Source organism: Ascaphus truei, chromosome 4 (genome assembly GCF_040206685.1).
Source record: "Ascaphus truei isolate aAscTru1 chromosome 4, aAscTru1.hap1, whole genome shotgun sequence".
NCBI lineage: Eukaryota > Metazoa > Chordata > Amphibia > Anura > Ascaphidae > Ascaphus > Ascaphus truei.
In genome coordinates, this window is record NC_134486.1 from 352,807,377 (window position 1) to 352,820,866 (window position 13,490).

Here is a 13,490-nt window from a genome sequence, read left to right on the forward strand (position 1 = left end):
GCATAGCAGTTACTACCTCTAAGGTAATGAAGTGGTTAACCCCTCACGCAACCTTCCTGGTAGGCCTAACCACCCACCCTTGGGTAATTGCCCCCTTCATCCAACCCCTCTACCCCCAATAAACCAGGTACTTTGGCTTAACCCCTTCATTGCCTTAGCAACTTTTATTTTATTTTGATAACAGTATTGCAGCTGGGGGTGTCCGGAGCTGAACCACATTAATTTCAGTACCTCCTGCTTCCCGAGTTATAGGCCTAGGGTTGCCAGGTGTCCGGTTTTCACCCGGACAGGCCAGTAATTCCGATGCCTGTCCGGTATAAAATTGGAGGTAATACCGGACACATATGTGTCCGGTATTACCATTGTTACGGCAAGTGCGAGGGCGGCAGCGGCATTGGCAAGCGCGAGGGCTGGTGCTGAGAGGCGGGGAAGGAGGCAGTGGGAGGGAGTGCCGGAACGGTGGCCGAGCAGAGCAAGGAGGTCTGGTTTGCTGTCCCTGATTGGAGGAGAGGACAGCCAACCAGAGGACAGCGGGGGCGGAGCCCACACTACGGCGGGCAAGAGCTGTCTGTGTCCTGCAGGAGATAAGGTAAGGTACAATGTGGGGGGAGGTGAGGGTATATCTTATATGTATTCGGGAGCATGTTTTTTTTTTATATATAATGTGTATTGGGGGGGTCACAACTTTTACCATTGTGTCCAGTATTTTTGGACAAGCCATCTGGCAACCCTATACAGGCCCCATACCTGTATCTCCCTGCATTGCTTAAATGTCCCGGTCATGTGGGCCGTGACGCATGAGAATTTAAATCATGGCGGGGATACCGGCACCCCATAATGGGGGCTGTAACTCGGGAAGCAGGGGGTCCCCAAGGCTGAAATTAATGCGATTCAGCTTCAGAGACCCTGCATCAATACTGTGTTATTAAAATAAAATAGAAGCGCGCGATCGCCTGTTAGATGCACGCAGGTAGAGTGACTGAGTCAGTCTCACACTTACTGTGTGTCTCTTACAGACAGGTGCAACCCGGTAGGATTGACACACATTCAGATGCAGGGACCTCCGCTGTGTTAATCCCACTGGGCCATTAAGACTCCTTACTGGCACTCCGCGAGCACAGATGAAATAAAAAAACGGTACCGCAGCGGATTTAGGGGTGGCAGCGCTATCAACCATAATGCTGTATCTGTACATACAATTAGCTATACATTTACCTGTAGTGCATAACAATTGGACAGTCAACATAAATGCAGAAGCAAGGTCCAAGAGTTCAGATATATTTTCTTAATCTCATTTTAAATATACATCTATACAACACATTTATATAGTGCATAGTGTGTTGCTTAGAAAACATAACAAATCATACAATACTTAAAGTTTTGGGTATCACTATTTACCTGGTGTCCCATAATATCTTAGGGTTACTTCATGAGTTTTTACTTCTCCAGCTACATTTTTGGCCATACATTGGTAAATACCCTGGTCAGCCTCTTGTGTATTCTGAATCATCAATGTGCCATCTTCTAGGAGATTTAGTCGTGAATCATCTTTCATACTCAGCTCATTTCTGTGTAAATAAAACATTCAGTTAACCCTTTGAATTTCATGGCATGCCAAGGAATATGGGGTCAGGGGGGAAGACATGCATCTGCTGTTCTTTCAGGCCAGCAGGGAATGCTCACTAAAGCATTTAAGTTAACCCCTCAGGACTTTAATATTAAATCAATTCTTCTAAAAGAAAAATTCTAACTATAAACATACAGTGAGCGCTAAACCTAAATATTCTAACCTTTAAGGTTGTGACGTGCCTAATGCACGATAAGTGGATATTAAATAGATATACCCACGGTGAAAAAATAATACATACAAAATGAAACCCTTTTTAGAAGGAGATCAAAATGGACAAGGCTGCCCAGGGGATCCCACACATAAATGATCTCAACACACTTGTTATATTAGATATCAAATGAAAAAGGATGCAATCCCCGGCGCACTAATGGAATTGCTAGGGCAATGTCCAGAAACAATGATACAATACTTGTTAAGTGAGTAAGATTGGGGTACCACTGTTAAATGTCCAGAAATACTGTCCCAACTTGGGGAATTTCCTGAAAACTTCAATTTGGATATTTAGAACTCGAGAGACTCATCTGTGCTGATTGTCTTCCTAAGGTATAAAGAGAAGACAAAGGAACATTGCGCAGTAGTCTAAACTTTTGGTGCTTTGTCTGCGAAGTAGTGACAGACTGCCTACTTACAAGATGACTCAATGTCGCATGCAGTGGATACAATCTGTTCTTTGACCCGCAACTTCTTTACAGGATACACGAACCCCTCGTGATTTTCCAGCAGCCTTCTGTATGCTTGATCAAAGTCTGTATGTTTGCAGTCTCATGTTCTTTATGGTATAGGTTTTTCCAGTCGTGACTCTGTGCGATTTGGCACTATTTTGTTCAAGTCAGCAACAGGTTATTGGGCACTTTAAAAAGAGGATATAAATAGTATAGTAGGTGGATTAGGCTCCAAATCCCCTGAGGAAGTGACAGTCCGGTCACAAAACACGTAGGGAGGAGCCTATTCGTACCGTCAGCGAGTGTGGACTAACCCGGATGAAGCAGTGACGTCATCAAGGAAAGCGTCAGTTAGCTTGCGGCAGCAAGAAGGAGAGAGGAGGGACGCTTACCCGGCACTGCCGAAAGAGGGGTTTTGTTTACACGCTGCAGACGGCACTTTTGTTATCGTTTGGAGAGATAAGAAACACTAAGTGTAAACTAGTCATATTTTAAGAATTTTATTAAATGTTGTGCAGTACTGCACCACCTTTTCCATTTTCTATTTTCTGGTATAACTGTGGGCTGTATGGTGCGTGAACACACCTGATCAAGCATACAGAAGGCTGCTGAAAACTACGAGGGGTTCGTGTATCCTGTAAAGAAGTCGCGGGTCAAAAACAGATTGTATGCACTGCATGCGACATTGAGTCATCTTGTAAGTAGGCAGTCTGTCAATACTTTGCAGACAAAGCACCAAAAGTTTAGACTACTGCGCAATGTTCCTTTGTGTTCTTTTTATCCCTTAGGAAGACAAGCAGCACAGAGGTGTCTCTCAAGAGTTCTAAATATCCAAATTGAAGTTTTCAGGAAATTCCCCAAGTTGGGACAGTATTTCTGGACATTTAACAGTGGTACTGCAATTTTACTCACTTAACAAGTATTGTACCATTGTTTCTGGGCATTGCCATAGCAATTCCATAAATTCTTCTATAAATCTGAAAATCCCAAATCACTCAAAGCTTTTCAGCAGGTAGCACCTAATTTTTGTGCTCAACCTCATGCATTGCTTTATGCAGGCAAACTTTCAAGAGTTATTAGTAAGAAGTAAATTCATATTGGTGGACAAGAAAGCAAAGCTTGTTAAAAGAAACATCATTGTCTACAATTACAGAGGATAATTTAACAGAATGTACAAGAGCTACAGGATAAGAAGACGATATGTAATAGAACATAAAAAACCCTCTGACGTTTACCGAGAAAGCCAACAGCTTTTGGTCGGTGACTATGTGGAGAACTTCCTGCATGAGAGTGAAATCAATGGCTGTCACTTTGATATTAATGGTAGTTGCAGAGCTGAGCAGCTGTCAGCTCCACAGTGGCTTCATTGAGCAGCAAATAGTTGCTTATTTCTGTGACTGTAAACTTGGATCACCCACACCAGTTCAGGAATCACATATCCCAATATAATCTCCCTTAAATACCATTATGGAATAACAATCCACCCAGGCATGAATAAGCTCCTTTTCTACTTTTGTCCCTCCTGTTTTTGCTACTTTTCTGTCCTCTTCCACCTCTAATACCCATCAGAAGAACATTAAATCTTGTAATGCCAAAATGTCTGTTCATGATGAGGAATAAGCAGAATGCATAGCATGGACACCTATTTTTGGCACAAAGGGTCCCCCAATATGGGGGTACGGACGGTTATTGCCTGCCAGGGTGGATGTTCATCTTGTAGCTCACCCCCGCCACATATAGTCCATGTACCTCATAGGACCAATGTGGCCTACATTCACAAACCACAGTGCCACCACAACAGACCTAAGCTCCCAAATCTTCCAATGGAACTCTTATGTACTCGGCAGGGGTCCCCACAAAAGCAGGCCACTCGCTTCCTAACACTGTACTCCTTACACTACCTATTTACCCCTTTAACCTTTTCATTTCTCAAGAACCTTTATCTTCTGGCACAGGTGGGAGTTAATGCTTCCACCTCCTCAATTTCTCCTTACCTCCACTAGCCTCAGCCTGTCCCCAATTCACCTACCGCAACTTCACCTACACCTTCTCTCTATCATTTTATCATGACTCCACTTCATTGTTACTCCCCTTATCATTCCCCCACCAACTTAATACTCTTCGCCTTTTCCTTTACCCCAACCTTCCTTTCCTTGAAAATTCACCTTTCCCTCTCTCGTGTCACTTCCATTTCTTCATCCTGATAGCCCCCATCCTCTGTTGCAAGTCTTATAAAATGATACTGTGTCTGAAATTCGGATGTAGTTTAGACATCCAAGAAAGATACATTTTTCTTATAATAATTTGTGTCTTAATTATGCCATTGGGCAACACACACGAGCAAGGTAAGCGTCCTTTCCCCTTTGTAGGAAAGAGGATTTTGATTGGTCTGCCCCAAATACAAAGGTCCTTCCCCAACATACCCATCTTAGTGTTTCTTCCCAAGCAACATCTTTAAGAGAACATACAGTACCATCACCACATGGCCCTAGCAGCACACATTTGTGGGATATATGACAGCAATAACATCGAGTTAAATTACTGTACTGCCTGCAGAACCTTTTGGCTAAAACTACAATGCCGAGGCTAGAATGTTAAGCTTGTACTGTTTAACAAAAGTATGATCACTAGTCAAGTAGCTGCGAAGCATAGATCTTAAGTGGAAGCCTGAGCCTTGTCTGTCAAAAATGCTGTAATGGCCTGACGTGCAGAGGAGCGACTTTGCTTTGTTAAGCCATCACAAGGTTTAGAGGCTGCCATGTCTCTTCTTTATCCGGAGTGGAAAACAAAAGAATCTATCCAATTTTCTCCAGGTGTGTGAGCTTTAATAGCATGGTGACAAGCATCTTACTATATGTAGAGAATGAAGCTCTTATTTCTTAATAGACAGATTTATACAGTGATGGGGGCACTATATTCTGATCCAAGTAATTCAGGCTGAATTGATGTATTGTTATATTGACTATATTATACTAATAAAAAATAATGTTCTAAAAGGACTCTTAGCCAAGAGAGCTTGTATTTCTCCCACTCTTCTAGCCCAACTTAATTCTACTCACAATACAATCTTAATGGTCAGAATCGTACCTGAAAATCTTGTGAGGGGCTCATATGGTTCCTTACATAATCTCAAGGAAGACATTAAGACTTGCTGTGGTCCAATGTTCTTTATGGCTGTAAATAACCTCTTCACCAAAGGATACATTGCAAAAAGTTCTGCTCAAAAAAAGACTAATCGCTGTAATTTTCATTTTAAGGGAAGGTGGTTTTAAACCTTTATCAAACTTTGTTTGTAAAAAGTCCAATAATTTGTACACTGGGTCTGCATCCGAATGTTCTTGAATAGTCACAGCACCAGTTATTATACATCTTCCAGGTTCTCTTGTAAATCTTGATGGTTTACCTTTGCCCTTTACCTTTCATCTTGAGGGGTATACAATTTCTGGACCATCAGCTGAAAAACCTAAGTACAGTATGAAGACTCCTCTCTCCCTGAAGAATTGTAAGATGGCTGGGATACAGAGTTTTCCCTGAATGCGTACTGCAAATTTGCCTCTGCTCAGTCCAAGATGCTCTTGACCTCCTTTAACACGCAAAGACTTTTTGTTCCTCCATAATGGTTGAAATAAGATACTGATTTAACACTGGGGAATTTTCCGTTCAGAACTTCTACAAAATGAAATAATTCCCTTGAATACAGCTCACACGTCCAGATGCTGGTAAAGTTCCGTTTTAAAAAAAAAAAAAAAGACCCCAAGCTGAAGGGGTTCCTACTTGTGCACCATACCCCAACTTACTTGAATCCATCATTATAGTCTGGACAGAATACCACTCTTGGAAAAGTATTTCTTGTTCTCCAACCACTTAAGAGATAAGTCCAGAGACTCGATTAGTCTATCTCAGGAAGAAAAGACATTCTGAAAAAGGGCTTGCATGTGGAGGTGGGCCCATGGCACTGCCTGAATGGAGGCTGATATATTGCCTAAAATGGACATGAAATGACTAATGTAAACCATATTTTTCATTCTTACATATTTTGCTTCAGTTGATTATTTCTGAACTTTCTCTGTGAGCAAAGATACTTTGTTCACTTGCATGATAAACAAGCACAGGTGTTGAATGCTCTGTAAATGATGTGAGGAATCTTTGGTAGGCTGGATGAATTGGTATATGGAGATATGCATCTTTTAAGTCTTTAAAAAGCATAAAATCTGCTTGATAAAGTGTTATTATGGTCTCGACTGTTTCCATGTGATGAATTTGTTTAGATGTGTTATACATATAACCAGCCTGTATTTTTGTATTAGTTTCGGCACAAATATATATCTATTTATATACTCTTCCTTCATTAGCAATAACTCATTGGCTTTAAAAATACTTTATGACTTGGTTAAGGCTCGAGGGGTCAACACAAATGTGTTCAGGACATTTGAAGGAATTTCAATGCGTATCCTCATGCGATTGTTGAATTTACACATCTCTGTAGTTGTTTGTGTCCACTGAGCAAGCAATCTTAAGTCTTCCTTCCACTGCTTCCAAGTTTGGCCCCTCTGAAGCCATACTGTCATAAGGACTGTGGTTGGGTATTAGATTTACACTTTTGATCTTTAAAGGATCTGATTGTAGATTTAACTTTTTTGAAAATCCCTATTTGATTTGAAGGGATGAAAAACCCTGGTTTCTTTAAGACCGATGGCTCTTCTGTTGACAACATGCCCCCATCTAGCTTTCTATCAAGAATGTAGTTATTTTTCATGTTAGATTATCTATGAGAAGACTTGTTCCAAATTTTCTCCACAATATATAGGACCCCTTACATGGCATTAAACATAAAAAGGTTTTGAAGGGTATGCCATCCATGGCTTGAGCCACAATGCTCTCCTGGCAGTGACATAAGATGCAACTGCTATAGCTAAAAGCTTGAAAAGAAAATTCACGAACAAAAAAAAAAAACTCTACCATCAGCGGTTCATTACGTTTTCTTACTTATTTAAAAGTCAGATCTTCAAAGCTCTTGAAATGCATGCTGAAGACACCCCTGGTTGGCATGCTGCCCTGCTGCTAGACAAAACTAATCTTGGAGAAGCATTGATTTGTTCCTCCATTTGATCCCTGAATGCTGCTGTATCCTCTATTAGAAGGGTGGTTTTCTTAGAGAGCCCAACAATTGGATGATCCATTTTGTGAATGGTTCTCCATATTTTGCATCCTGGGATTGAAATGGATACATATATCTAAAGCTCTGTGACATGAATCATCTCCTCAACTACATTGTGAACAGCAAAATCTCTCACTTCCATTAACTCAAACATAATATTCTATTTCTTGAGTTGCTCCTTTACACCCTTATTCTCAATTACAACTCACATTTGTTTAATAAGCTTAAACATCTTAAGTAGAGAAATAGAGATTAGTCCTCCCCGTCAGCATCTTCATATAAATCCTGTTTGGATTCACACTTGGCGTATAGATCTGAATCTTCAGACTGCACAATATAAAGCACAGAGCGCGGAAAAGTGTATGCCATAGATTGTGGAGGGTTGTGGGTAACTAGAGACTTCTGTTTGCCATTCTGGAGATCGGGACTCATTTGGAGTCTGGTTTATGGGTCAACTTTTCCGCTATTGCGCGCGCAGCACAGACACTGCTGGTGGCACGTAGCATTGAGCTACCACCACTCCATACGTACTCGCAGGAGTGCAAGGCCTGCACGCGGGACGACACGCGAAGGTGAAACAACAGTGGTTAATTTCATCTCAGCAGTAAGCCGCACAGTCGGGGAACGGTCCCTAACCGGTGGGCCTTCCAACCCCAAAAGCGGATACCATTTGTAGAGACATCAGCTGCTGTGTCTATATCACATTGACATCTTGTGAGTAGGGCTTCAATTTTGCCCATCCGGACAGCAGTCTTTGTTACCTATATGTGTATGTTACTTTTTATTAAACCAGTTTTTATAGTAGGCCATTTGCAGGTGTTTAATGTTAGTATGGTGGTCTTAATATAATTGTGCTGAATGTTTTGTCTTTTAGTTTATAGCTTTTAGTATCCTACTGCACCGACACACTTTATTCGAGCAAATACCCGGTATGTACCTGGCAGATACCTGGAATGCGCCGCTCCTCACCTCTGACAAGCCCCGTTGCATTTGCCTTCCCAACCTGGGTTCATGCCTGGCTGACGGGCGGCTGATCTGTTAAATGATAATGATTAGGATTTAATAGGCTGCAATGCTTCGCGTGTCTACCAGATGGCATAAATTCATGAATTGTAATGCAGTTTATATATATATACTGTGCAGTATTGCAGCCAGCGGGAATAAAATGCTTCAATCCCTGCCGGAAAATAACTCAATGCACTCGGGCAGAAAACAGTCACAAACTTCAATACACCCGGGTATACCCGAATTCGTGGGACTAGCCGAGCTCGAATAAAGTGTGTCGCCAGTGTATACAGTAATACAGTATGATTGTTTTTTGTTTTTGTTTTTCCATGTGGTGAGACAACCATCAAGAACCTTCAGATGATTTCTAGACACTACAGGACTGGTTCATACCATATGGTCAGAACAATCACTGTTTCTTTGAGTGTGTGTGAGGCGCCGGTTTCTTTTTTTCTGTATAGATTGTGGAGTTATGATAATGTGATAATGTTCATTTCTTCCATGTGACTGGCTGCACCGTCGCATCCATTGCGGGTTTGCAAATGTCACCTGATGCGACTGTGCAGCCTATACAGACCGCTTTCCTGCGCTGCCTAATCAAAAGTCTGTGTCGAACCGAGGGGAAAAGACAATCTTTATCCATCACGTGTGTGCTGCCAGTCACATGGAAGAAATAAACATTATTGTCCAGGGCTTAAACACATTCATCACAACCTACTGTAGCAGTGATTAACTTACCCTGCCTAGAGCCACAATGTCTGATTACCTGCAATCCAAACTTTCCAGCAGTAAAGGAGTTAAAGGCGACTGATGATCTAGTTTGAAACACTCATTTTATATGATCCTTGCCTTTTCATATGTAAGACATCTTTCTTTTTTATCATGCAACACTAGAGAGATATCTCCAGTAGAATGCTGGAATAGGATACGTGGCTGCCATTTCTGCTCAGTCTGACCAACATTTAGTTAGCCCTTCTATACAAGGGCCGCGCGCGCACGGCAGTGAGCGTGCATCCGGTCGACAGTGGGGAAGACGGGAAAAATAATCTTTTCGCGCTGCTACCGGCGCTGAAATGTATGTATGTGTGTGTGTGTGTATGTATGCATGTGTATGTATGTATATGTGTGTATGTGTGTGTATGTACGTGTGTGTCTGTACAATGTTAATAAATATTTTATTTTTACCAAAGTGTTTTTTTTTAAATAAATAATAAATTACAAAACACACACACACACACACACACACACACACACACACACACACACACACACACACACACACACACACACACACACACACACACACAAAAAAGCGTGCGGCATGTGCATGCACGTTCGCACAGGCACGCGCACGGCCCCACACTCTATAGAACAGTCCTAAGGGGCCTATGCTACAAGCGTCGATAAGCCACTTATCGAGCACTTCTCGGCCAAAATGCGTACTGTTATTCTGTAAGCCTTGATAAGTGGGCGATAAAGACATGAATCTCCAAAAATGTCATCCGTCATTAAAAAATAAATAAAAAATCGCCTGGTTGAGCGGCGATAAGGTTCTGAAACTCGTGCAATTCTAGTAGCCGCGATTAGGTTATCGAGACCTCTACCGCGGCTCTAGAATCATGAGTTTCTCCCAAAATCCACACACCGTGAGGCTGGTGATAAACTGCTAAGAGGCGGCGAGACACGAGTTAGAAAAAAAATGCATTTTCCTGCATGGGATTGATTCTGGGGTCTATAGAGCTTGTATCCATTAATATCAGCACCGGAGACCCCCGGCATGACTCCCATGCAATAAAAAATGATTTACAGGCAAGTTCATTACCTTAGCGGCTAACCATTAAGGAAATGAAGGGGTTAACCCTTCCTGCTACCCACCAAGGGCCAAATATCCAGTTCACCCACCTCCGCTACCCATAATAAACACGAATACCCACCTCCTCTACCTCCACATGATTAATACCAGAGACTGCGGTTGTTCGGGGGTCCTCGGGTGGTCCCCACGGGTGTCTGGGGCCCTCAGGCCTGCGGTACCAATCCTGTAGCAAATTGTTTTTTTGCAATACATTGAAATAAATACACCTCCCCTCCCCCCCCCAACACATACAGTACAGTAATGGTCAAAAAAACTAATATCCAGATATGGATAAAAGCTAATTTGACCATAATAAAATAAAACATTAAACCTTTATACTAACCCCTGCCATCATGACGGGCATCCTCATCAGCATAATCCAGGTCCACGTCCTCCGTTGCCAGAAAGAATACAAGAAAAAATACAATCTAATTGCCCCTAACCCCTTAATCACCTAAGCGGTTAAGAACTGTTATAGTCATTAAGGAGTTAACCCCCTTCTCCGGCTACCCACCTGGGAGGCCTAACCACCCTCCCCGGGACCACTATACCCACCCTGTATCCATTGATTAGCATAGTGGTAAAACATACCCATATAATTTGGGCATGATAAGCCACTGTAGCAGTCAATGGTCACCCCTAAAAAAAAGTAAGACGACAAAAAATACACAATAATAAAAGATATACACAAGCACCACATTTAAATAAATAAAACTGCTAGCCAACCAATTAAATAAATCAAAGCACTAGCCAACCAAATAAATGAAAGCACTAGCCAACCAATTTAATAAATAAAAGCACTAGCAGACCAATTTAATAAATAAAAGCACTAACCAACCAAACAATTAATTTTATACACTAGCCAACAATACAATTAATGAATTTAAACCAGTAGCCAATAAAACAATTAATTTAAAACATTATCCAATATTAAAATGTACTCAAAACATGCCATCCAAAATCCAAACAATAAAAACAAATAAAAAAAATTACAAATCAATTCAAAACAAGCATTTGCCAACAAATGCATTGGCTTTCACTGTATTTATCTGTTCCCTAAAGGGGCACAGATGAATACATTAGCAGTCAATGGGCAATCACAAACATAAAAATAAATACAATTAAAAAAAACCTGTAAAAAAGACATTTACATACATTCAATATTTCTCTTACCTTTAGAAGTCTTCACCCTCCGAATCCCGTTGTATCTGCAATCTCTCGTACCATGACATCATCACTCGCAATCCAACGCCATCCACCTTGAAGACCAGCATCAGGTACAAAAAAAAAAATCTTCTTTTATCTTCTATCACCATCTTCTTTCTTCATCTGTCATTATTTTCTTCTTTTCTTTAATCTTCGGTCTTCATTTGTCAATCCAAAACCCCATGGTAAATCCATAACAGGATGTTATCGTATCGGCTTCTTGAGGTAAAATAAGATGTGCAGGCCTTATGTAGGGCTTGTGACGTCACATTTTAAGGTCAGACGGTACAGCTTCAATCCGATTGGACGCTGCATCATGTGCCCGTTTTTTTTTTTTTTTAAGGATGACGTAATCTCCAAGGGATGTACTGTACGTCACATCCTTAAAACCACATGGCATTGCAGCCAATGGGATTGAAGACAATTTGTATCATGTGATAGGTTACATTAGTTCAAAAGGATGTGAAATTACTTTAAGGGATGACATCACATCCTTTTGAACATACATTTTAATACTATTGTATGAGCAGGTGGTCTCCGGAGCAGAACCAAGTTGTTTTTAGGTCCGGGGATCCCCTGCTTCCCGAGATACAGGCCCCGTTAGTGGGTGCCGGTATCTCCTATGCATTTAAAATGTCCTGCATCACGTGTCCGTGGGAATAAAATGCATAGGAGATCCCGGCACCCCAAATCAGATGCTAATGCCAATTATTGACTATGGATACATAGTATATGGCTCGGCACCCCAAACCCACCTTAGCAAACTTGACACCCTCTACAATTCAATTTGTCGTTTTGTTCTCCAATGCAACTATAACACACATCACTGCAAAATGCTCAAAGAACTAGATTGGTCATCACTTCAGTCTAGGCTCAAAGTTCACCTTTCCGGTCTTGCCTTCAAATACTTTCTGGGCAAGCTACCCATCTATCTGAACAAGCTCCTCACCCCTACCACATGCAGCACTTATAATCTGAGATCAGACTCCAAAAGACTGTTCATGGTCCCAAGGCTCAACAAAGTATCCGGCCGCTCCTCCTTCTCTTACCGTGCACCCCAAAACTGGAACAACCTACCAGAGACTCTTACATCCACCACCAGTTTAAGTTCTTTCAAATCTAAGGCTGTCTCACATTTTAATCTGGTCTGTAACTGTTTCATACACCCATAATATATATTTTCTTTAACTGTGCATACAATGTCTTGTATATAATGTATACCCTGCTCATTTATGTAACTGTATTTGTAACCATGTATTTGTCTTAACTCTGTGCCCAGGACATACTTGAAAACGAGTGGTAACTCTCAATGTATTACTTCCTGGTAAAATATTTTATAAATCAATAAATAAATATCGGGGCCTGTATCTCGGGAAGCAAGGGGTCCCCGGACCTGAAATCAAAGCGGTTCTGCTCCGGAGACACCCTGCTCATCTACACTAGTAATAACATTTATATTAAAAAAAAAACATGAATTTCGGGCGAGATTTGCGCTGGGGGAGGCGGCTCTCTCTGCAGCTGAAAGAAATCGCCAGGTAAGTCCTTTTCAGAGAAGCGATTTTCACGTTGATGGCTATTCGCTCGTTTTGGGGATTTTTCTATCACGGTTAATCAAGGCTTTCTGAATACCGTGATAGCAACGCTAAAAAAATAGGAGATTTAAATGGCCTGGCGATTCTTTTTATGAACGCATATAGCATGGGCCCCTAAGTGTCTACAGGACTTACTGTGTGGTGTTGCTTACTGATCCCAAACCAGAAGACCCTAAAAGGCTAAAGGACTTCCCAGTATCTTCAATATACTCTCCTGGGGTCTGTAGGAACCTAGCTTCCCTCATTTGAAATTCCCCTTGTGTCACTGCTCTCCTTTTTCCTATCTTGCCCCATATAACCTTTTCCCAGTATGTCCTCTGCTCCCCCTGAATAATGTCAGTCTCACATTGTGTATTCTGCACTAAATGCTTGTTCCTGTTCTCCT

The 13,490-nt window shown here is 41.5% G+C and overlaps 1 protein-coding gene across 2 annotated transcripts in view; it reads right to left on the reverse strand.

Moving 5' to 3' along the window:
* The window catches only part of PXDN (peroxidasin), a 168,174-nt gene that overhangs the window by 38,449 nt on the left and 116,235 nt on the right, over positions 1-13,490 (reverse strand). For both annotated transcript variants that reach the window (XM_075598266.1, XM_075598267.1), the window contains exon 9: positions 1,399-1,568. In XM_075598266.1, coding sequence (XP_075454381.1) covers positions 1,399-1,568 — 170 coding nt within the window. The remainder of the gene's footprint in view (positions 1-1,398; positions 1,569-13,490) is intronic.